This window comes from Corylus avellana, chromosome 2 (assembly GCF_965113065.1).
Source record: "Corylus avellana chromosome 2, dhCorAvel1.hap1.2, whole genome shotgun sequence".
Taxonomy (NCBI): domain Eukaryota; kingdom Viridiplantae; phylum Streptophyta; class Magnoliopsida; order Fagales; family Betulaceae; genus Corylus; species Corylus avellana.
In genome coordinates this window covers 4,604,834-4,630,171 of record NC_142491.1, presented here as the reverse complement: position 1 = coordinate 4,630,171, position 25,338 = coordinate 4,604,834, and the positions used below count along the sequence as shown (strand labels likewise).

Here is a 25,338-nt window from a genome sequence, read left to right as displayed (position 1 = left end):
CAATCTCTTCTAGACTCACTCGACAAGAGCTTGAATGATTTAACAGGATTCAGTAAAGAGAGTTGGGGTGTAATAATTGAAATAAGAAAATGGAGTCCACTTTCGTTTAGAATGCACGATTTCATCATTCCAATTTCGATAAAGAAAATAAATATATTGGACTCCACGTTCGTGTACTTGAGGAGTACACGTACGATGTAGCCATATGAAAAGATGGGAATCCCCTCAAATGTCTCCTTTCTTAAGCATTAATGCAAAATAATGTTGTCCCTAATTTGAAACATTTGGATCACATTAATTATTCGATTTTGAAAATTTTGGGTTTCATTTAATTTGTTCTCTATAGCGTTTTCAGTATTTTCTCGTGTTTAGCTGCATTTAGAAAATTTGGTCAACTGTTCCCGAAGGGTATCTCAATCCGCTGTGAATCACGCTTAATGAAGTGGACTTTTAAATATTTTATTTTAAAAACGCACTTTTGATTTAAGATAACCCCCAACAAAATTAAATAAGCCGTGACGTACAATATTGTTGGAATATAAGCAATAATATATGATACGATAAGTGCATGCTTAATGAGATGTAGTGCTTATAACAATAGATTAGTTGGATAATTAATTAATAATTAATGATATATATTATATAGGCGTGCGCATTGCCCACTCACCAATTGGTCCCTCCATGCTAAACACAAGACAAGTTGATTATTACTTTAACTTCTATATATTTTCATGCAAGTGTGAATATATTTATACATTTACTCGTGACTAATTAAAACGCACCAAATAACAATACAAACAAAAAACCTCCTGCATTGTTTCGACAATGTGAGATTACTATATTAATTTCTTTGTGTTTTCTTTCCTCTCTCTCTCTAGTGAAATTGTTTGGACACCATTCTTCACGTACAAGAAGTTAGAGAATCACTCTTTTTTAGATCCCCACCCCCAACCCCAAAGTTGTATTTGAAAAGAGGCTAGCTAGCTGGATACTTCTTCTTTTAAGGATTACCATATAAATAACACAAGATATCATGTTGCCTCTTTGTGAAAGTGATCTTTACTAATTCCTACTAATTGCTGGCCAAGAGATTTTTAATTATGTTGTGCTTGACAGGAGGGACAGAGGATATTCTTTTGGCCTTTGTGAATTCCATTGTTCGGACGGATTTGTTCTTGTCTTTGTTTTCAGCACATACCGCTATCATGGCAGCCCTCTCCTCGGCCTTTTGGTCATAAAATTATGGGACTGGAACTTTTAGATCCATGTCTTATTTTTTGCACTATTATGGGATCCCCTGCCCCCTTCTATTGTAGCGGTTAAAAAAAAAAACCATGATACCTTCAAGACCTAAGAAAATTTTGGATACATCATTAAATTTTCAATATTGAGATCTTGCAAAGGCATTAGTACTATCAGATTGTCTTCTTATACATGAAGTAGCTAGCTTTGTGCTTTCCCCATTGTTGTACTCTCCCTCCCCTTTCAAAAAATGCACAACCAGGATGAAGGATATATTGATTAAGAAGTAATTGTGCAGCTGCTATTATATGCTTGGGTTCTATGTTTCTTATCATATGCCCTATGAAGGACCAATAGGCATTCAGCTTGATGATGAAATTTGGGCCTGACAAGGTTCCAAACAACTCGGAAGCTTGAGCTCATGCTCATGCGAATCACTAGTGGCAATCCCCTTCCAGACTCTAACATGTCCTGCATGCTTCTTCCCCCACCATACATGGGCTTATTCCTTGTCCCGACAGAGAGTCTGTACAATGTTGAGCCCCTCTCAGCAAATAGCTTTGGACTCTACATATAATCCAATTATAAAATATTTGATCAGCCACATTAATATCAACAACAACAACAATATATGACCCTATACTACTTATATATATTAATTATTGGTGGGTATTTGTTAGAGAAATACACAACAACAATTAGAACAAACAAAGTTTTCTTATAAATTGGGTTGGAGAAAGTTCTTCTAACCCAGTCTATTAAATTGACATTTGTTTTTAAAGCACATGATTCTCACATGTTCTGTTAATTTTATTAAAAAAGTATGTGAATATCACATATTCTAAGGATATGTGTTAGTTTAATAGACTGAGTTACAAGAAATTCCCTTGACCTAATTTGGAGGAAAAATTTGTTCATTAAAATATGTTATATACTACTTGGTATACCCCAATCAAATTGGGCTGATGTGGTAACTTATATGCTTAAAAATAATAATAATAATAATAAAATAAATAAATAAAAAGGCTATCATTTTTACATGAATTACTTACATATGACATTGCAAAGGGGAGGCGACCAAATGACATTTCGAGTATTAGAGGGTGAATGTGAAGGCCAAAGAGCTTGGACTTGTTCTCTGTCACCAAATTGATGGAACAATTGCAGGTGAGTATCTTTGTTGAAACACCTGAGGCATCTACTCCTTCCCCTAGCACGAATTGCCCAATGCCAGCGATCTGCATAGAGCAAATATATAGTAAATTCATCATAAGGAAGCGATGAATAGAAGGATTTGGCTTGGGTCCAGTTTCGATTCATGAGAATTGGTATATATGTCCCACAAGACATAAAAAAACACGTGTGTCAATTTCAACAAATCTAATTTCAATTGAAACGAGACCCGAGTTGAATTGGTTTGGGGTTGCCAAGCTTAGGGCCTTAGACATTTCCTCTTTTGATCATTACAACCAAAAGGATTTCAATCATGGGGCTTGGGTTTTCGGCCTTTCCTTTTAATGGTCATTTGGGTCTCTTGTCAACTTATCACAATTGGATGATAGCATTTAGGCCTAGTTGAGCCACAAAGCACAAGGCTTACTCATGCAGCCTAAAGTTTGGGTCCCTAGAGTGTCTACTTTGGAGGTGGTGTGCTGCAATATAATCTCAATTTAGGCCCATAGTTAGGAACGGGCTGATCCTTGCTCTACAACCGAGAAAAGGGGAAAAGGCATGTTTGGTCTATAACTTTTTGAATTCAAATCTCCAGTTGTAGAGTTTCTTATTTGATTGGGCAGGTAGGGTCTTTATTAACTCTTTTATATTTGTTGTCTGAATTATTAGTAATTTAAACAACAAAATTTTTGAAATCTCTATCCTAACTTCTTACACAGAGAAAGGGAGCTAAATCTCTAATAATTTTCTACTGAATTGCTAGTAAGAGAGCCCCTATAGATTTCAGTTATCTGAGTTAGTAGATAAACTGTCCGAGACCTGTTCGAAACATGTAGTTCTCATAAGAGTTTTATCACATGTTCAATAAAGCAAAACTATTGAGATCTCTAAGAGAGAGCTTAAATATATAACCTTGTGTTCTTTTCCCTTCTTTTTACTTATATATATATGTTTACTTAACCCCACTCCCCACCACCACGCCACCACATTAAAAGTAAATATTTATAAATCCGAGGTAGATTCCGATGCTTTTTATAAGAACGCTTTATAATCTTCAAGGTGGGGAAAAAGCACATGAAACTATTATTAATTGCACTTCCTAAAACAAGTGTATCAAACGTTCCTAACAATGAAACTTCAATAAATTAAGTAAAAGAATTTATTGAGAGCATGCCAAGCAAAGTATCAAAGCTCATAACAACTAGTAATGACTTTATCATATATATTATTAGAGAAATGTTAGCGGTTAATAAGTTCTCTATATTTGACCCATATTATCTTACAAATTTAATAGATTAACCATTAAATTTGTAAGGTTCACCATTGATTTATGTGGGTCAGAGTCTACATAAGTTCACAAATTTAATAGTTGATTTATAAAATGAGATGGATCAAATATGAATAAAATATTGACCCCTAACATATATCATATATTATTAATCAAAAAGAAAAAACGTGGCAAGAAAAGTGTAAGCGTACATGTGGTAGTGCTAATTAGTCATTAGATTAATTGGCACTGCCACATCAACCATGTGTGATAGTACTAGTAAGATAAAAAGAGTAATGATATTTAGTAGCCTAATATACTATATACAACTTGATGACATAGTAGTAAAAATCAGATATTAAATTAACAATTATAAAAATAAAAATAAAAAAAACTAATTTTTATTATCACTTCATCTCAACTATATATATCACAATAGTTTCTAGGAAGTCTTACTAGTGTATCAATTTACCAACTCATATAAATACAAAGAATTATAATCTTAAAAAGGTCTCATCTTTGAAAGAGAGAGAGAGAGAAATATATACCTTAACAGAGACATTGGGTGGTGGGGGCTTTGTAACAAGGTAAAAGACGATCAATGCAACTCCCAAGCTCACCAATGCTCTCCAACATATTTGCAAGCAAATCCACACACACGAATCAGAATTACGATAAGTACAGTACCTTCTCCAACACCCTCTTTTTCTCCCATAATATTCCTTGTCATCATCATCATCTTCCTCATCATCACCACCAAGCAGGACTCCGCCATCAACCACTATCAAAGGGTTCTCGCCATTCTCCGTCCCCGTTCCATGGCTCCGAGCATCGTAGGGAACCTTCTTTTCATGCAGGAAGGAGTTGTTGGATCCGCGAGAGGAGTAGCGGGAGAGAGTGAAGCGTGAGGCTTCGACGTGGTTGGGGTTCGGAGGGGCGCCGTTGGCGAGGAAGGTTTCCGAGCGGGGAGGGGACTCATTGTTGATGTTTCGGATATCGGCGCTGTTGGCGTGGGAGATAGTGGAAGGGCTTTGGACGTAGTATGCGCAAGGGTAGGAATGAAATCCACCTTCTTGCTCTTCAACGTCATCCATTCTATGGTTCAACATTTTGATTGAGAGAGAGAGAGAGAGAGAGAGAGTTCTCTGACGACATGGGAAAGGAACTTGGTAGGGTTTTTAAACTGGAAAAGAGAGGTTGCTTTTTTGAGACGAGGAAGCTGGCTTGCCTCCATGACTATACTTTTAGCCATTGAGAGCCAAAGCTTTGATGCACTATTAGTCTATAAATACACTCTCTATTAGGGACCATATTAATTAATTAAGTGTATTAATTAAGTTGCTTTTTTTATTGCTAGTACTAATAAATAGATCGAGAAATGCTACAAACACTTTGATTCTGTATTTTTTGACGAGGCAGTTAAATCTAATAGTGATTTTTAATATACGTTAGGCGGAGTGGCAGAGGGAGTGGGAGTGAGAGTGTGTATAACATTTCTCAAATAGTTTTTATTACAAATAGTGTTGTTATGACACTACATCTTTCATTATAAATTAATTACAAACTGACATGATAGTGATCACATTTATTACATCAGTCACTATGAATAATTAAATTTACCCGCAGTCAAATAAGTGGGTTAGGGTTGATGGGTCTGATCTATTTAATTAAATGGTTCGAGTTAAGATTGACTAAATATTGACACAATCTGAACCCAACACGCGACATAATCTATCTAATTAAAAATTTCCTTATTTATTTCTTTTGACAGCACAAAATTCCCACCTCCCATGTCACTTAGGAGTTTGTTTGTGCAAGCCGAGCCGGGTTGGAATATACTACATTAAATCTTAATCCGATATTTACGGAAGAGCCTCTCATCCCTAGAGACCAGCACATGCTTTACACCGAATTGTCTCTCTTTTTACATCCGAGGAATGATAACGAACTAAGCACGCTTTAGCAATTCCTTTTCCCTCTTTTGATTTCTTTTCAATTCAAAAGACTCATATCTAAGCCCAAAAGGTACTTTAATGTTGATTTGGTTTTGTGTTTACCCTTCTTATTATTCTCTTGGTCTCAGTAATTAACCCTTAAAATTGTCTTAAAGGAATGGTTCAACTTTAGTTTTTAAATGCTAATTAATGGGCCGGTTTTAACTCGCCTAGAGAAGTATAGATTGAAATGGAGAAGAGTTATTTCATGGTCAAGACCATGTCATGTAAAATATTCATCTCCACAGATCTATTAATGGTGGCGATGAGTATATTATCTTGCTATATTATTTAAGAATTTTAAATGATTCGATTAGATTTACGCACTAGATCTTATTTGGGCCTTTGTTTGGCTGTATATTGATCAGTAATGTGTGACAAACAAGATTAAAATACTTGATGCTCATAGATCCAGAGAGAGAGAGAGTTAATTATAATGAGCGATAGAGATGCAATTTGATATGAATATTGCTTGCTTTTGAAGAAGGTGATAGATTGAAATACAAGGGTGAGCATAGATGGTCATGATTAAAGGAAACAATGTGAACCATTGGGAAATAATGTAAGGGGAATATATATATAGCTTTCGCTTTTATGCAAAGAGACATTATGAACTGCACTTCTCACAATAGCATCATCACCAATTACGTTTCCTTTATTGCTCTCAACTGGGTCTTGCACAGGGGCCATTTCCAATTTGTTTTCTATATATTCCTTAGCATGGGTCCTTGAGACTAAGCACTAAGTAACGCATGCATAAAACAGCTCAACACCTTTCATTAGAAAGTGACTTCTAAACTTCAAGACTCATCACCAATTTAAGTAATGTTTCCTATTTCAACTTTTCAAACGGCGTAAAATAAGATTATGAGTCTGCTTCCTTCGATATTACTTAAACCTGATATGCGAACACAAATTATCACCTCTACAAAACATTTCTAAACATTAAGTAGGTTTGTGCTAAAATAGACTAAGTCTTAATCCCGACGGTCCATCTCTAAGATTATCACTGCTTTAATAGTTTAATGGTAAATATGAGACTAATTCATTATTCAACCCAAAATGTTTTATTTTTTTTAAAAGAAAAAGACCAAGAAAGACTGAAGAAAAGATTGTACCATTTTGCTATCATTTGTGATCTTGGATTCTGTAATTTGTATGAGAAAGGAGAAAGGACAAGAAATTTGTCAACCTCTTAAAGGAATGACGAGGATGGAGAGCAGCCTACTATATATAACGGTAAAGCAGCACAACCAAAAGGGGAATGGGAAAGTAGAGAGAATTTATGGGAGTGGAGTGAGCCGTAAAATGGATTTGACTACACCTTCTCCACAAATCCTGCCCGGCTGCCCCCCTCTTGGCCTGCATTTTCAGTGCTTCCTCGCTCATAGTTTTTTTTTAAAGCCTTTGTGGATATCATTCTTGAAAAAGAACTATATTTATTTCTCTACCAAGCCACTTTATTTGCAATATTATTTTGTCAATGTTTGTGATATACTCTCCAATCTACCAATGAGATTGCAATATCTCACTGTTAAATTTTTTTGTTAAATCCAAAATCATAACGAAGAAACTATCACGTGTAATAATTTTTCATTCCGCCGATCCTCCTTTCCTCTCCTCTCTTCGATCTCCTTCCTCTTGATTTTTCGTTGTTGTTGATTTTCTGTTTAGTGCATTTCAGAAAGATTAAAAAGTTTTTGTTTCATAAAATACATGTTATTTGTGTACTTTTTATCTATTAAGAAATTATGTAAGGGATGGAAATGAATTAGATATAAGTCATATAACTATTAAATTGTACTAACAACGAGAACCTGTTACACAGCGTCGCTTTGGCCGAGTGGTTAAGGCGTGTGCCTGCTAAGTACATGGGGTTTCCCCGCGAGAGTTCGAATCTCTCAGGCGACGCATTCAAAGTCTTTTTTTTTTTTTTTTTTGTTTTTTTTCACTAGTTTTTGCAACAGATAAAATTAAAAAACTTCGAAGCACATCCAATCCAATATAACTTTTAGCAAATCATTACACACTTCTTGATCAAGAAGTTGTGAACATGATGTTTTCTGACAAGGAAATGAAGAGAGAATTAATGTGTAAATGAGTACTGTTTGTTCTTTCATGCAAATGATAGGTAATAAGTTATTAAAGTATTTATTAAGTACTAAATTTATCATTTTTTTATAATAATTTTAACTTTTGAAATAAGTCATAATTTAAAATCGTTTCAACGTAAATACTATTATTTTTTGTCGGCTTGAGTTTTTTAAAAAAGTAATAAACTTCAAGTCACCATTACCAACATACATATTACTTTTGAAGCCAATATATATATATATATATATATATATATATGAATGAAGATGTTATAGATTAGTCATTAAGTCAACAGCTAATTAAAGGCATAATTAGTTAGAGACCGTTTGCTGGGGATTTTGCTGCCAAAAGACGCAACAAGAAGTGATAGACATTGATTTCTTGTTGCACCAAACGGATAGGCCGGCCGGAGGCAAATTAATTTATTGTAACCTCAAAATACACGTTAAATCATCAAATTATGCATGGCCTCTTTCATATTCCAATTATATTATATATTCTAATTAATATAATTATTTTCCTCCACAATTAATTCCTATTGTAGGAAAAAAGATATCAACCATGAGCTTAATTATGAGCTAAAGTTATCAGAAGATCTCGAGAAACCACTATTTTCCTGAAAGGAAAGGAATCCATGCAACGATATATATACAAACATGAGCTTTAGAGGTTCTGCTCTGTAGAAGACGAACCAGTTCTCTCTCAATAAATTCTGTAGTTATATATTTTCTGTAACTTTCGTTGTATTCCCTGTTAATGGCCATCACTATTTACCATTAATATTCCTGATTGCCAAGTAGCAGAGGTTTTCCTCCCAACTCAAAGCAAGCACTGGAATATTGAATCGTTTGTATAGAAAGAGCCAAATGAAGAAAGACAAATTAAAGGAGATATTCAAAAGGACTAGTCCTCTTTCCCACATCGAATGAGAGCCCAGCTTTCTAAAGAAATCCATGGTGGGAAGTCTATCCCAAGTAGCCAATGAAAAGATTAAGAGAAATATTATATGCCACATTTTTATTACACAATTATTTCATAATGTTGATGTGCTTGTTTTAACCAACTCTTAAATTATTCATTATTAAAAAAAAAAATTAAGAGTTAATTGGGCTGCTAAGTGGGATAAAAATTATAGATCTCCTAAATGCCAAACAAGATTGTCGAAACACATGCATGCAGTTGGGCCATGTTGTCTTGATATATACTAGTTTAATTAACAAAACATGTACATATACATGTGTATAAAAACAATAGAAGTTTCTATTTTGCTTCTTATTAACATGAGTACTTCACATAATTGGTGTTACATGATATTTCTTCCACTAAACTATATATAATAACACTTGATGTAGCTCCAAATTATTTCTCTTTTGTACACAAAAAACTACAATATTATTCTACCATCTAATTATTAATCTTTATTTTCCTCTCGACTGCTATATGTCTATTCACATTTCTCTTCACTAATAATACATGGGACGATGATTATTGCACCAATCTGTTCCCGCAAATCGACCAAAGTGCCTCACAAGGAAATTGAAATACCAAGGACCATTGGTGGATACGTTTTTCTCGAAGGCTAAAAGAAACAGCAAGGTATATTGGTGGAACAAAAAGAAAAAATTAAGCAAGATAAAGGACTTATGTGTATGAGTTGATGGTTTTGAAAGAAATAATATTTTCCCCAAAAATTTCCTAGGGTTTGGCTTGTTGGGTGGTTTTGTGAGAGAGGGAGGGAGGGAGGGAGGGTAGTCAAGGGTGGATCCGGATCCCAGCAATTTACTGTCCGAATTGTTAGCAATTTTGACAACAAAAATGAAAGAGTTTCTATTGGGCCTACCTGTCCCAACAAGTCTCGGGTAAGTAGGCTCTATAGAAACTCTCTTACATTTGCTGTCCGAATTGCTAACAATTTAAGCAGCAAAATTGTTAGGAATCTCTGTCGGTCAAGAGTGGTGGGTTTTATTCAATTTGGAAATCAAGAAAAGGGAAGGAGGATAAATCTTGCATTAAACCCTCAAAGTCCCATTCTCCCATCTTTAAGCTTTCTCCTTGTGCATGATTTCCAAACCCAAACATGTTTTCTACTTTAACGCTCTGATCAGTATTGTTGAAGCAACCATTATTGAAGTGGTTGTTAATATTGCTTTTCAAATCCACCGGCCGAGCATTAATATTCTCTTCAATATGGCTTCTACTCTCTAGTGGAGGCAGTGAAAGGTCCCTTTCTAATCCCATATTATTATCCTCTAAGATCCCATATTGTCCATAAAATCCAATCTCCCCCGTACCAACTTGTGCCTGCATGTTGAATAACCCGGCTGCGGCTGCGGCTGCACCACTCATGTCATAGCGATTGTCAAGCATGGGAAAGGGATCAAACTGGCTGCAGCCTCCTCCTGCGACAAAATTCTGCATGGTCGAGGTCGATGATGAGGAAAATGTTTCCATGCACATATTCATTATGTCCAGTTCATGCATGGGCATCACACCTCCTCCTGTGACATGATCTCTGGGCTCTGAACCATCACTGTCGTTTGGTGAGGGTGTGGAATTGTTGTTTTTTTTGAACCTTTTCTTCAGTGTGGAATTCCAGAAGTTCTTAATCTCGTTGTCTGTCCGTCCTGGAAGACGTGCAGCAATCTGAGACCACCTGAATTATATGGAAAAGAGAGAAAAAAGTTGAGAAAATAATAATTAACTATATACATATAAGCTGTAAGCTATGCTTAGTAATTCAGACAGTAAAAGTAAAAGAGTCCTTATATATGGAAACCACCTGCTCAAATAAGTGGACAGATGGTCTAATACCTACTCAGGCAAGTGAGTCCCAATAGGAGTTCTCTTACCTTTATGACCCGAATTGCTAACAATCCGAGTAGCAAATGTGAGAGAGTCCTATGAAACCCATTTGTCCAAATAAGTGGGCAAATTGCCCAAGATGTGCTTGAGCAAGTATGTCCTACGAGAGCTCTCTCACATTTACTACCAAAATATTTCTAGGCATCTCGTATGTATGTAACCTCTACAATGTTGAGTTTGATCGGCATAGCTCCACTAAAAAAAATTACTAGAGATTTCTTGTGCAAAATTAATGGTGAAATTTGCAAGATTGGAAGAGAACTCTAGTTATTTTTTTAATAAAAATTTCTTGCTTGAGGTAAGCCAAACTAAAAAATGCTTAGTTTTCCAACATGGATGGTTAATTGCTTAAGGTTTACAGCTAACAGGAACATGCATGCCAAGCAAAACAAACTACAAAGAAAGATATTGTAATTAATTAAGTAGAAGATTGTCGACAAGGTCTAAGCTGGCATTCAATTATTACTTTCTGGACTAAATTATTAAACGAGGTGGGTTCTGGGCAAAGAAAATTTGCTCCATAATTCAAAACCTTTTTTCCTGATAATCTAAAATTAACTTTATTTGGTTCACATCCTATTCATGGAAAACGTCTTGATCAAAGATGCCCCCTAGACCAGCTAGATGGTCAAGCCTCAACAGCATACGTGGCAGTATAGAGAAAACACCAACAAAAAAAAAAAAAAAAAAAAAGAAGAAGAAAGAAAGGAAAATCCACACTATCATGATATATCATAAAAAATGTTTGCTAAATGATCTGACCCTAGAGAGGGAGAGAGGGAGATTTCGATCAAAGTTTGGCTATAGATTTGTGATTCTCTCATGTTTAAGAAAGTATATCAAGCAATAATTAATCAAGTAACAGCCTGATCACTAGTAGCAAGCTTAGGAAAGTCAAATTCAAAGATCCCTTCTCTCTAGTTTCACAGTTTAAATAAAAATTGTTGAATAAGTTCAAGATTTGATCCATTCATTTATGCAAATTATGCAGTGAACATTATGTGTTAAGTAGGTAGCTAGATAATTAATAAAACTACATTCCTCAGGAGAAAAAAAAAATGAAAGAAAGAAAGAAAGAAAGAAAAGAGAGAGGGAGAGGGAGAGGACCTGTTGCCAAGAATAGAATGCAAATGGATGATAAGCTCTTCCTCTTGGGGAGAGAAAGCACCACGTTTGAGGTCGGGTCTGAGGTAATTGATCCAACGAAGACGACAACTTTTGCCACACCTTTGGAGACCAGCATTTCGAGCAATATCACTCCAACATCCTTGTCCATTGGTTAACATGTACCTCATTAGCTTCTCATCTTCCTCGGGAGACCACAACCCCTTCCTAAGCTTGCTCTTGTTATTGTTTACTCTATCTTTTATCATCAGATCCGGCTTCCTCATTCTTGCTTAATTTCTTCTCTAAAGTGGGTTGATGAAGATACAAGAGAAAGGTATATATATGTGTGGATATGATGTTTGTATGAACATCGATCGGAGAAGGCTTTATGGGGTGGAAATGGTGATGATGATGGCGATGGTTGTGGGGTTTGCTTAGAATATGAATATGAATATGAATATGAAGTATGAGAGAGAGAGAGAGAGAGAGAGAGAGAGAGAGAAGGATTATGTTTGTTGGTTAATGGGTGGAGTGGAAAACGGATTGGAGGGGGACCTCCTTGGGAGAAAAACAAAGCAGAGAGAGGGATGGTTGGTCTTCTTGTCTTTGACTCTATTCTGGTCTTTTTCGATGCATTTTTCTTCACTCACAAGGTAATCATCATCTTTGTCTATGAGAAAGCTACATTTTTGCTTCCACTTCACATAATAATCTCTCTCTCTCTCTCTCTCTCTCTCTCTCTCTGCCTACACGTGAATTTGAAGTATAAACCTACAGCATTTAAAACACTAGAAGGAGATCGAGAGAGAGAGAGAGAGAGAGAGAGAGAGAGAGAAGTACAAAAATGTAGCTTTTGTACTTATTTTTGAGTAATAAAGAATTGCACGTTTGAAATATGTGGATCAATTTTTTTAATGTATTTGGATTGTTTAGTTCTTGCATGACCCATAATGGCTAACAACCAAAGATGCTTTCACAAGCGAATGAAAAGGGTTGAGCATTTTGACAAATATATGTTATCCAATATTTTTTTACTTGTTTTGGATTCTTTGCATGACCCCTGGCCTTAACTGTGCTAACAACCAAACATGCTTTACAAGCCAAATACGTGCACCTTTAACTGTATGAATTTGCATTTCAGAAACCCTTACCTCCTTTCTCCTCCGGCTCTCTCGAAGCTACTTGCCCAAAAATTGCGTATGTAAAACAATACTGGAAAAACGTTAGCTACATCTGTCTCTCATTTTTTAATTCACGACCTCCTAGTCGGAGCCACGTTATATAGTGCCTAATTACACTCTGATACCACTTGTAACGATTTAAGAAAAGCGCTAGTTATATATGCAGTATCACCCCAAAATGACTAATTAAGTTGGAGATTTCTTAGAATCAATTATATATGAAGCTCAGTCTCATCTAGTAAGAAATTAACTAATATGAGACTTAATACCCATATGTATCTTTATAAATCATTCACCCTATATAGACTACTCATCTACTCAATATGAGATTGAGGTGTTATAACACAAGATAATGAACAAAATGGGTAAAATTTATTAGGCAAAATATGCTGGAACCCTCGTGCATTTTACTTGATTTTGACTTTTAGATCATAGATTTTAATTTTATAAATTCAAGACCGAAGTTCACAATTATTTTAAGTCCGAGACATTTGTCCATTTTTCCATCAAATTAATATATAAAAAAAAAAAAAAAAAATTATATGAAAATACAATTATGTATGTCCCTTTTATTAGAAACTGTGCATTACCCAGCCACCCATTACTAGCTATGTATGTTGGCCGGCCATGACCCATCCTCCATTTTTTTCCTTTCCTTTTTCTTCTTCTTATTATTATTTATTTTTATAAGAGGGCATAATTATATATATTTTCATATCATTTTTGATATTTTTTGATGATTGAAAATGATCGTAAACTCAAATGTTAAATTTGCAAATTAAAAATAAAAATTAGATTGTTTGCAAAGACCCCACCCAATCATATGAGAATAATTTCTATGTTCTTTTGTTGCTAAATGTGCAAGGGATCATATTAACATCTAAATCAATCAAACGACACAATAATAATATTTATAGTTAATTGTACAGCATGAAATTAAGGGGTACATATGATGTTTACCTAATTATGTTTCTTTTACTTTCATCTCTGATGACAAGGATCTCCACTTCATTACTTGTTATATATTAAGGAATTTACGTGTCTATCCATCCATCATTCTGATTGAATGCTTTGGATCTAAAATTAACATTCATTGATTCATTTATTCCATCTCCATATTAGATCTTAAAGTTTCTTCATATCTAATTAACGTTGCCAGCAGTTTGCTTCGTTTCTTCTTGGATGCACTAATTACTTTCAACAACTTCAGCAATGCCTGATTTCTAAGTGATCATCTTGTCCAGATCATTTTCCCACATTTTCCCAAGTAACATTCCTGGATCCCAAACAGTTTATTAGCATTTACAAGAGTCGTTAATTCCACAAACATTTTGCCCCCACAACTTAATTTCCCTATCCTATGCGCTGTCATGCTAATCTTCTTGAAGAATGAATCTCTCCTTTTCTTTACCTAATCCTCTCCCTACTACATATGTAAAACCTCAGATATATCATTTAATTATTAACAACCTCAGATATGTCGGCAATCCTCAGTCGTTGTCGAAGAGAAAACACATTTTCAAGGGAGTCTGCTGCACTGATCGATGGAGTCAATTTACTGAGATTTATTTTAGTTATTCAAATCTTTGTTTCTGTGCACCAATAGGGACAGCCGCAGTTTTGTAGGAAAAAGTGAGTAGGAAACTGTGAAGCTACTCAAATGTTTCAAAAGCATCGTTGTGTCTATCTACAAGTGTCCTAGAAAGATCTGTTACATGCTAAAGAGGCTGTTCCAAGCAACATGCTACTTGGTTACGAAGACAAGAAAAAACCAACTCATCACCCAGCTAGCCACCTATACCTTGTACTAGAAAATTAATGTGAATGTTGTTTCATTGAGAATCTGTTTCAAAATTTATAGGTTTCCAAACCAAAAGCAAATGTAAGAGCACAACTTTGTGAGATTTTATTTTTGATTCCCTAAGAAGTTACTTTTATATTGGGAGGATGAATTATTCACGTTGAGTATGTGTATTATAAACATATTCATGAGTGCTATGTAAGTCCCACATTGATTATTTATTGAGTGAGACTGAGTATTATTAGTGCTTTTGGTGAGTTTCAATTGAAACTTGGACCAAGTCTTACATTAATTTCTTATTCGATGAGACGATGGCATCTAGTCAGTTGCATGGTTTTGAAATTTACCACTAACGAACAGATTCCACATGTTAGCATTTTTATTCTTCAATTTCTTTGGCAGATCTACTTGATCTTTAAAATAGATTCTAAGTACTACTATTAAGAGTGATGGTTCAGTAGCCTCTTCATGTAATTAGGTTAGGTAAATACTAGTTTATGAGTTCAACTCTCACAATAAGAATCCTTATGCCTAATTAATATAAACCAACTTAGATCCTACGGATGTCCTCATAAGATTGAGTCAAGACCTTAGCTAACAGATGTGTTATGATGTTTCACAGTTCTAATACCTATTGTCCCTATACTCAACTGTAAGAGAACCACTAGAGAGAGGAAAAAAAACAAAAAACTGCAAGAGACCCCACTTTTGTCTCTTCTAACTTTATTTTTATCTCCTTTTATTAAATCCCATGTAGATTGCAATATTCATACTACATATTTTGCCATTATCTGCCCTACATTCCGTTATTACTATATGAATTCTTCTTTGATTAGCAGGCACCAACATGCTGAGAAGTAGACTTTCAAGCTACTCAACTATCATGTGCCCTCGAGTCAAGATGTATCCCATGATTACTATGCTCTGAAGAGCAGCAAGGTTCCTTTTATTTTTTGTTTTTGTTTTTATTTTTATTTTTTGCAGCAGGGTTCTTTGTAGGAGACATTTAAAACCATCAAACCAATGTACAACTTGCTCTATAAATGTGAATGTCATTAAAAGCTTGAACAGCATGTGAAAAGAACTTGGATGTTAGAATAACATTAAGTGATCAAAATACTCATCCATACAAAAGAAAAGAATTCAACCATCGATTGCTCTGGTAAGTGTGAAGACAAAAGTAGCTTCTTTATTCGCAAATGGGTGGCATTCCACCATATATAGGCGAGAGTTTACAAGCACCAAAATCAAACAGGAAAAAAAAAACCTTTGCCTTCTTTAAGCATCTGCAGGAATTGATGTAACACCTTTTACAGGGCACCAATGTTTATTGGCTCCCTCAAGAACCTTTCCATCTGACGTGCCCTGGTCTTGATGGACATATCGAAGACCTTTAGCTCAAATTCAACCACCAGCCCACCAAGTATAGTTGGATCAATCTGACATATTCATGAAAAAGAATTATTTTTGCTTCAATTGTGAAACAAAACTAGTACATGAAAGATACTTAGAAATCATGGATCATATTCTACATACCTTTTGTTCGAGCTTAACCTTCTTCCCCTTTCCAATTATATCTTGAAGTGTTTCTTTCAGTTCTTTCTCCTCTTCTGCTGGAAGGGGCTGGTAGAAAAATAACAACAATTAGAATATACATAGAATACACAATTCCTATAACAAAAAGTTGCATATATGACTACCAAATAGACCAATATAAGTTCTCTGCAACCCATGTATGTCTGATGACTAGTAAAGTAGATTTGCACTAACACCAACTGAAGGGTCCGGATTTGGTGTAACACCTACTAAATGGTACTTTATATGTTAATTTGCATCCAACTTTTATGGGCCATTTGGATGAACAAACACTTGCTATTGGCTTTTGGGTTGAAGTTCCATCAAAGGGATTTTGGGATTTGGATTTTGGCTTATTTCCTATATCCTCCCATATTCTAGGCTCAATAAATTCATTTTCCAAAACCTAAAATGACAATTAGTTAAACAAGAGTATATACACTCCAGCTAATCTAAAGTCATATAACAGGATATGACTAAGCAAGACTACAGGAAATGTAGGAAACCATTCATATCTCCAAATAGGAAAGCATCATCATTGCAACCAACAAATAAAGGTTTCCGCACCAAGCAGTGAACATGAACTCACATAGCCCAGAAATCCGGAAGCGGGAGAAAATGTAACTTAAAATCTCATGCATTTAAGTATGTAACCTGGCCTGAGCAACACTATTCATCGAGTTAAAATGAACACAGTTATGTTCCAAACATGTTACAATACCAGCCCCAGAAACTACATAATACAAGTGCATTACGATAAAATTCACATAGACTTCCCTTTTCTTTTAGTGAGGGAGAGAATGAAAGGGATAAGTACCCAATTGTAATTACGTCTGTTAACAAACAGTTTTATATGCATGCACTTAGCAATAGAAATTTCACTATCCAAAAAGAGGAACTTACAATGACAGTCGTCACAACAGCTTTCACTTCTCCCTTATGAGCCATGGTCAACTCCACAAATCTCTTAGTGATGTTATCTATATGTGTCAGCCTCCCATTCTCAGCCAACAAAGCTACAAGAATTACAGAGGATTGCATACATCGTAGTATGTCTAAGTCAGATTCTTGCAAGAATATGCATTTAAATTATGAATCAGCATAATGCATAGAATCAGTAAAATCGTGAGTCAACCACAAAGTACAACTCTTCTTACCCAAGAAATTCTTTGTCAGATCAGAAAATTTAGCTTCAGCAGAGATTTCCTGGAGGGCCTTCACTCTTGTATCTGCTGGGACTGAGAGATCCTTTGCAAACTGAGCAAAGGTCGGACTTTTCTTAGAAGCCTCTACAAGGTCAAGAAGCTCAGACTCAACCTTTTCCAGAGCATTTCCTTTTACTGCCGCTATGTATAATGCAGATGCATAGTTACCAGATCCCCCAAACATGGCTAGAGGCACCTGTAATTTCAAGGAGAATCAACAAAGCAAGATAAAACAAAATCCATGTGATGGGATCTGACACGAAATACGAAAACAATAAACAGATCATAACAGAGAGTAAACTGAATTTCATTGTGTGCTACATGTGTGAAGTTACACATCTATGTAAGATCTGTTGAGTATTGACAGTTTTTTTTAAAACCAAACAATAATGGCAGGTTACCTAATGGGGTAGCCTTCACCCTCCCCAATCGCTACAAGGGTTAGTGGTTAGACCTTACATTTGCTTCTGAACATGCATAAGTTTAATAGCTAAATTAATACTAAAAAAAAAAAAAAATTAATTTAACATAGGCCAAGAGAAAGAAAAAAAAAAAAAAAAAAAAGTGAAATTTTGGTCAGTATTACGTGCCAGCTATCATTCCCCAAATCAGAATATATGTTTGAGCTTCAACATTAATAAATATGTGAATAATCTCACTTTCAACTGCAATTCTTTAATCATATCACTATGTTCCACTTAAATCAACATAAATGTTTGATGCAGGGCAAATTTGTAAGACTGATACATGTATCTCCCAAACAACTAGAACAAAGCACACAATGAGGAAATATAGAGCAAAAAATTATCATATATTTTTTAACGTATATTTGGTCCTTCAAAACAATTCTTTTCTTCGAAGTCTACCATATGGTATGAAACTCAAGATAACACAAACACATGCATATATGTATAATGTATGAAAAGAAAATATTTGCTTAGAATATTGGAAAGTACCCCAGAACGTGTTGAAGGCTAACAAGTTCAATTACCTTAACCTTCTCTTCCTTTTGCCCAGTGGCAGTGGCATAATTCCTTGAGAACTGCATGCAAGAATGGCCACTAATTAGACAGCACACAAACAACACAATGAACAATTAAGCAAACAAATGCATAGACTTGATTAACTGGAACTTGTAATTTAATTTTATCAAGCAAAGCACTCTTTGAAAACCTCAGAACAGAAAATGCTTTAACATATTAACACCTGCAGACTGATTTATCCACAGATACTTCCTCACAACATCAAAGAGAAATAACTGCTTTAGCACATAACTGTGATTAAAGTCTACAAAATGGGCCGTCAATGAATGATTAACATTTCATATAAATTTAGGAGAAGAAATAGCATTAATAAAAGATTATAGCTTATTGACCTTGCTGATTTTGAAAAAGCAACAAAGATTAAATATATCACTAATTCTCACCCTGCAGTGGTAATGCAAATTGACATGTTTTCAAATACATTAATTGACACATTTTGCACAGAAAAGCCGAGAAGCCAACTTAATAACTGAGAATATGTCAGAGGATAGAAGGATTCAACTTCTTCAATCACAAATTTCTTTGCTAAGGAACTAAGGATTTCTCTTTTTGGTTGAAACAAGAAATCAACTTGGCACCCTTTTTCCTTTTGATGAATAACTTGGCACCCATTTCTAATACAATTATTTGGTTGGTCAATAAACATCTCCTCGTTCGGAACAAGGAACATCAACCACTTTCTCAGAAACCAAACAGAGAGTAACCCAAACTGCATTGCAAACTCTTGACAAAATAAAGTCACTAATCTAACCCTAAACCACATCAGAAACAAACACATCAAATAAAAACCAAAATAATAATAATAATAATAATAATAAATAAAACAACCAGGTTGTCTGTTAATGAACCATTAATCCTTTAATCAATAACAAATTTTCCATCTTTCAGAACCAGAAACATCAAACACCAAAATACCCAAATAACATTTATCTTTCCCTCCACTTTCTCGGCAATCAAACCGAGGGTAAACTGAAACCGCACTACCAAAAAATCGAAAGAATACAGTCACTAATCCAACCCCAAATTCGCAATGGATACAAACACATCAAACAAAACCCAAAAATTAACTCATCAATAAACCAAAAAAAATTCAGTACAAGTTTGGTAGAGCGGCTACCCTTCATTTCAGTATTCAAATATCCCCCCCCCCCCCCCCCCCAAAAAAAAAGAAACAAACAAACAAACACACCCATCATTTCTCTAATTACTTCTAAATTTTCGTCCGATTTCTCGGCAACCAAACAGAGGCGTAACCAAGTCAACCTAATCCGATTGAATCATAACAAAGCAGATCAGACACAGAGAGAACAACGAACAAAAGGATACCGTTAATGGTTTTGGATTATTACCTCAGAGTTGGTGAGAGTAAGCGCAGATCTGTGAGCAGAGAGGGGATCGGAGAGGAGAGCCTTGGTGAGGAGAGGCAGGCCCGATTTGATGCGCCCAGCCAATGCCATTTCCCTTCGAAACCCTAATTTCTCTGATTCTTCTCCTTCTTCTTCTTGTTGTTCTAAGAGAGCGAGAGAGATTATTGCAAAGAAAGAGTGGCTCTGCCTGTACTAATGTGTCTTCGCGCGCGTGATACGAGTAAAGAAGTCGACTTATTAAACACATTTTCCAAATAATCAAAACAAATTTTTTAAAATACAAAACACGTTTTTTTAAAAAAATAAATAAAGGGTAATGTATACAAAACTTCTTCAAACTACTACTCAATTCGCAATGAGAAATGATACGGTTTTTGGGTTAAGTTAGGCCCAAGACTCATTTATAATATAATATCAAAGTCAGGTTTAATTGGCTGTGGCCCACCATCTCTCCCGTTGTTGCACGTGTTGGCTTGGATGTCCTCTCGCCACACGTGCCTAGCCCAATTGGCTGTGGTCCACCGTCACCTATTGTCACACGTGTTGGCTTGGATATCCTCCTGCCACGCGTAAGGAGGCATGTTGGAAGTCCCACATTACTTGGGTATTAAGAAGATGAGCCATTTATAAGGTAAGGGAAAACTCCAACTCTTGAGCTAGCTTTTGAGTTGAGTTAGGCTCAAAACCCATTTCTAATCGTGGTGTTCTCCTAATTTTACATAGATATTGTTTTCTAAAAAAAAATATGAAAGACCAGTGAAATAAGTTTTATTTTTTTATTTTTTTAAGATTACAATATCCATGTAGGATTAGGAGAATACCCAGAAGAACCGTAGCATTCCTCGTTTGAAATATCTTTATAAACTATCAAAAATTTACAAAGTATCCCTCTTGTCCCGTTAAAAAAAATGACGATAAATTTTCAATAGACAAAATATCCCTATTAAAAAAAAAAATTAAAAAAAAAAAAAAAAGGCCTAACAATTTAGGCTCTGGGCTTTGAAATTGTTTTTTTGTTTTTTTTTTTTTTTTTTTGTTTTTTTAAGCTGGTAACCTTGGTTTGTTAACCAGGACACCTCAGCAACGTGTGGATGGTTTGCTGATACATTGCTTCTCCACAGCATAAGCATTACTCCCTTAAAATTGCTATCTTCATCCACATTTGCAGATATTAATTTTTGATATCCACATCCACATCCGCATATGTGGATAGCAAATTATGAATAAGTATAGATAGTAGATGCGGGCGGTTATTATCCGCCCGCATTTTCACCTCTAATGCGTACTGTTCAAGCGTCATCTTCCAAAAAGTGACATTTAGCCCTAAGAGTCACCTTGTAATGACGTTTTCACTATACAAACGTCACCACTATTGAATCAAGTCATTATGTTTAGAGTCTTTTGCCAAGAGTCACTATGCAAACGTCACTACATCAATAGTGGTGTTTTTTTGGGATTAAAACATCATCTTCCAAGGATCACTCTATGTGGTTTTTGTTGTAATGGCTTTCCATCATGCTGAAACATCTTACTCAAGAGTCAAATAGAGATAACTTTGCCATATTCTTGATCTTAGACATGTTTTATTTAAATTTTCCATTAGCACAGAAGTCCTTTAACAACAATTCTTAGAAAACACGGTACAAACTCAAAAGATACCTTCTACTTAGGATACAACACAATAGGACTCCTCACCTTGTATTTTCTATTGTTATTAATCCAAATTAGCTCACCAAATGAAAATTCCTGATCCCTAAGCTTTCCTTTATAAGTAATAGTGACATTATATGATTGTTGCTCATATTTTTTTTGGAACACCAATGTCATGGGTGAGACTTCAACTTTAGTACCCACAGGTGGAACCATCATTGCTTTGTAAGTTGTAGCACCTTCACCAACATTGGTCACAGTCCTCTGAAATTTATGAACAAATAATGTTTTAGGTTCACTATAAAATGAGAGGAATGATGGGTAATTAAAATCAAGAGATGGGTTGAAGCAATATCGCTTAGTAATGTTGAAGACTAGCTCCTTACTGAACTTCGAACACAATAGATTCACAAAATCTTGGGGGGTTGCATCGTAAATCAAACCTGGATCAAGTGCTTGGTTAGGATTAATATGGCCCGCTCCCATGTCAAAAGGGGAAGCATATTGAAAATTATCGACATAGGCTCGAATTGGATGATTACTGTTATCCAATTTATTTGCAGATGTAATTATGGCAGAACTAATGGCAACTGTACTCCAATTTGGATGTGCAGCTTTTAGAAGCGCTACCACGCCAGCAACGTGAGGGCAAGCAAGGGATGTTCCAGAGTCTATGATGTAGCTGCTATATAAATTTGTTCTAGACCCTGTATAGGTCACTGGTATGTTTGGAACCCAAGCAGCCAAGACCCATGACCCAGGTGCCATTATATCTGGCTTCAAGATATCTGGGAAGCTTGATGATGGACCTCTGGAAGCGTAATAAGCCAAAATCGGTGCAGGCTTTGTCTCCGTAAAGGTTTGTTTGAAGTTCATGGTGACTTTCAGTAGAGCACTATTCTTCATATAAGACATTACAACTGCAGCCTCTTCTGAGCTAATCACAACACAAGGACAAGGAAAACGTCTTACATCTCGACATTCTCGTAAAAGAGCATGATCAGAGACAATTATGGCTCCCGATGCATTTGATTTAGCTATAGAATCCGTTTGATCAGAGAAATTCCCAGGATCACACATGATAATCTTATCCTTGACGTCGTATAGTTCAAGTGAAGTACATGATGATAGAGTCTTTCTGTACACTAATGGTAGGTTTTGTATTAAGGTATCACCTGGAAACATAGACCATCCAAAAATTGTTTCACCATTTCCAAAAATCAAAGATCCAGCAAGCCATCGATCAATGGTGCTCGAAGTAACAGTTAAACCCCATGGGATCCCATTGGTTATACGTTTCAACGGTCCTTGATTTCCTGCTGCAACTACAACTACTATGCCCTTCTCCATGGCTGCAAATGTTGCCTTTGCAACAATATCCTCGTACAATGGCAATAGGACAAAATCTAAGGAAATGTTTATCACATCCACGCCATCAGCGACGGCTTGATCTAGACCTGCAACAAGATCAATTATTGTACCTCCCTCTTTCCACAAGACTTTGTAAATTGCCAACATTGCATGTGGTGCAACACCAACGGCTGTTCCTTTAGCATACCCAAAATAAGACACTTCATCAACGAAGTTACCTGCAAGGACAAATTTGGAGTGCACAGAGTAAGTCAAGACCAAATAGATGTAGAATTAAAAATGCATGTGAGAAAACTTGCTTTAAAAGCATGCGCCAATTTAATAGATTAGTTCCTACCTGCAGCTATGGAAGCAACTTGGGTCCCATGCCCTACATCATCCCTAGCAGAGTCTTTGCTAAGAATTTTGCTAAGATTAGTATTTGCTTTCAAACCTTCATTAAAGTACCTAGCTCCTATAATCTTGGAATTACACATGGAGTAATTAAAATCTTCTCCTCCTTCACATGTTCCATTCCACTTTGACGGAACTCTAGTAGACATACCCTTGTCATTGAAGCTTGGGCTTTCTGGCCACACACCACTATCGAGAATGCCCATTATAATACCTTTGTCATAGTTTGAGACATTCCACAGGCCATTAGGGACATTAAGGGAGAGAAAGCTAGGAGTACGAGTGGTTGCAAGTGTGACAGTTGTGTCAATATAAGCTGAAATGAACCCATGGCACTTTTTTAAAGCTTCCAGTTCATCTAGAGTCAAAACAGCACTAAAACCATGAAGAACATTATTATAGGTGTATAGAAGAGATGGAATGGATCGATGGTTATCCAATAAAGTAGGGCTCGCAAATTGCAAGGAATTAATAGTGGATACGTACCAATTGTGATGAGTCGTAAAAGCCTTGGGCATGTGAGACTCTTCCATATGAATAATATATGAAGACCTCTTCATTGACATTGATTTAACATAAAGAGTTAACAAAAACCACATAAGGAAGAATAAGAACCGGAGTGGAACCCTTTTAACATGATACTCCATATTCTCCTTAAGGATGAAAGCCATTGCTTTGATACGAATGTTATATATACTACCAAACATATGTAACAAGGTCTAGAAAGCATTACAAATGATAAAGAAAAATCAAACCCTTTTGAACATATTGGTCAAATGGTCGTTAGGAATGAATGATAGAGACTAAAAAATTAGAAAACAAAGAGATAGAGACTCGTTTAAAAAACCAAAATTAATTAAAAAAGATGGTTTGTATCCTTTTGAGAACATGATGCAGCGAAAATCAATTAGCCTCATTTTTATAGAAGTGCTAGGGAGCCAAACAAATTAACCTAGAAAAAATTTCAAACTAACGTGGCAAGGTTTTTTTAAGTAAAAAAATGCAATTCTCTCTCATTTGTCTGCCACTTACGGTCTGCCACATCAGTTTAAAAAAATTTCTGAATTCATTTATTTGGCTTCCTAGCACTTCCCTTTTTATAGAGGCTAAATCGAGTATGAAATTCCATAAAATTATTCTATTCTAGAAGTAATATGGGCCTGTCATAAATATTATTTTCTACCAATTATCATTCTTGGGAAGTTTATTTGATTCTATTCCTTAAGACATAAACGGTGATAAGTAAATTGTAGTGAATGACAAAATGTTACATTTGGGGATCTTTGATGATATAATTAAGCTAGCAAATATCCTATTTTAAGAACCGAAGTCCATTATGATCAATATATGATTCCAAATGTAAATTATATGATTCCATGTGCAAAGGACAATATGGCATTTTAACTCTTAAATTAAATGAGTTGAGCCCATTTGAAGTAGTACTTTTTAATTAGCAATCTAGATTCTCCATTGTAATCTTGGATCCACGAATGTAGTGCCAATATGTTTTGATTTAATTGTGAATATGACTAAAATATGTCTAGAATGTAAACTCTCATACTTTGTTAATTTATTTCTAAAAATTCTATTGGAATATTTTAGTTTTATGAGGAATAGTAGCTCTAAAAGCTCTCATCCAACACATGAGAGAACACAATGAAGTTAATGACTTTCTATGATAATAATGTGTTAATTATAAGTAGACATTATTAACTCTACCTTCTTATGAACCCATAAAGATTTCTTTGTGCAGCCTACTTAATTGATCAGACTGTTTAAGAGTATAACATGTTTCATTACCCAAAGTCTTGCTTTAAAATATTCATAAAGTTTCTTTATTTTTTACACCAAACTAAGATGTTTTCTTGCACAAGAAAAAGTTGATGGGCATGTGAAATAATAGACAAATTTGACCCAAGGGGTAATTGAAAACATTTTGATCATTTCTGGATCTCAAAATTAGTGAGTTGTAATTTATGGGTATAAGTGAAATTGAGGTGGTGGCTTATGGGG

General features: G+C 35.3%; 3 protein-coding genes, 1 non-coding gene and 1 pseudogene across 4 annotated transcripts; 1 reads left to right on the top strand and 4 right to left on the bottom strand.

Annotated features, from left to right (window-relative positions):
- Positions 1 to 1,437: 1,437 nt before the first annotated feature.
- On the bottom strand, positions 1,438 to 4,807 carry LOC132167740 (delta-latroinsectotoxin-Lt1a protein). Its single transcript, XM_059578765.2, has 3 exons — positions 4,231 to 4,807; positions 2,295 to 2,480; positions 1,438 to 1,809 (listed from the first exon to the last, which is right to left on the bottom strand). The coding sequence occupies exons 1-3, from the start codon at positions 4,789 to 4,791 to the stop codon at positions 1,522 to 1,524; spliced, it is 1,035 nt and encodes a 344-aa protein (XP_059434748.2). The 5' UTR covers positions 4,792 to 4,807; the 3' UTR covers positions 1,438 to 1,521.
- A 2,698-nt stretch (positions 4,808 to 7,505) lies between these two features.
- On the top strand, positions 7,506 to 7,587 carry TRNAS-GCU (transfer RNA serine (anticodon GCU)). The gene has a single exon. It is a non-coding gene; the product is annotated as a tRNA-Ser (tRNA).
- A 1,487-nt stretch (positions 7,588 to 9,074) lies between these two features.
- On the bottom strand, positions 9,075 to 12,023 carry MYB83 (myb domain protein 83). The gene is made up of 2 exons (XM_059571802.2): positions 11,740 to 12,023; positions 9,075 to 10,423 (listed from the first exon to the last, which is right to left on the bottom strand). Exons 1-2 carry the CDS (start codon positions 12,021 to 12,023, stop codon positions 9,733 to 9,735), a joined length of 975 nt encoding a protein of 324 aa, XP_059427785.2. The 3' UTR covers positions 9,075 to 9,732.
- Positions 12,024 to 15,796: 3,773 nt separating this feature from the next.
- Positions 15,797 to 20,117, bottom strand: ATP5 (delta subunit of Mt ATP synthase). Its single transcript, XM_059571811.2, has 6 exons — positions 19,894 to 20,117; positions 18,493 to 18,543; positions 17,454 to 17,697; positions 17,200 to 17,312; positions 16,258 to 16,344; positions 15,797 to 16,160 (listed from the first exon to the last, which is right to left on the bottom strand). The coding sequence occupies exons 1-6, from the start codon at positions 19,999 to 20,001 to the stop codon at positions 16,032 to 16,034; spliced, it is 732 nt and encodes a 243-aa protein (XP_059427794.2). The 5' UTR covers positions 20,002 to 20,117; the 3' UTR covers positions 15,797 to 16,031.
- A 1,456-nt stretch (positions 20,118 to 21,573) lies between these two features.
- Positions 21,574 to 23,996, bottom strand: LOC148587223 (subtilisin-like protease SBT3 pseudogene; annotated as a pseudogene).
- Positions 23,997 to 25,338: the final 1,342 nt, after the last annotated feature.

What these genes read in the sequence shown, in the direction of transcription:
- LOC132167740 (XM_059578765.2), bottom strand. Translation starts at nt 4,791, where the DNA reads ATGTTGAACCATAGAATGGATGACGTTGAAGAGCAAGAAGGTGGATTT. An exon ending in CACCCAATGTCTCTGTTAAG is followed by an intron (nt 2,481 to 4,230) that starts GTATATATTTCT and finishes TGCTCTATGCAG; the next exon opens with ATCGCTGGCATTGGGCAATT. An exon ending in TCCCCTTTGCAATGTCATAT is followed by an intron (nt 1,810 to 2,294) that starts GTAAGTAATTCA and finishes GATTATATGTAG; the next exon opens with AGTCCAAAGCTATTTGCTGA.
- MYB83 (XM_059571802.2), bottom strand. Translation starts at nt 12,023, where the DNA reads ATGAGGAAGCCGGATCTGATGATAAAAGATAGAGTAAACAATAACAAG. An exon ending in CATTCTATTCTTGGCAACAG is followed by an intron (nt 10,424 to 11,739) that starts GTCCTCTCCCTC and finishes CATATAATTCAG; the next exon opens with GTGGTCTCAGATTGCTGCAC.
- ATP5 (XM_059571811.2), bottom strand. Translation starts at nt 20,001, where the DNA reads ATGGCATTGGCTGGGCGCATCAAATCGGGCCTGCCTCTCCTCACCAAG. An exon ending in TTACTCTCACCAACTCTGAG is followed by an intron (nt 18,544 to 19,893) that starts GTAATAATCCAA and finishes TCTTGCATGCAG; the next exon opens with TTCTCAAGGAATTATGCCAC. An exon ending in AGGTTAAGCTCGAACAAAAG is followed by an intron (nt 16,161 to 16,257) that starts GTATGTAGAATA and finishes TGAATATGTCAG; the next exon opens with ATTGATCCAACTATACTTGG.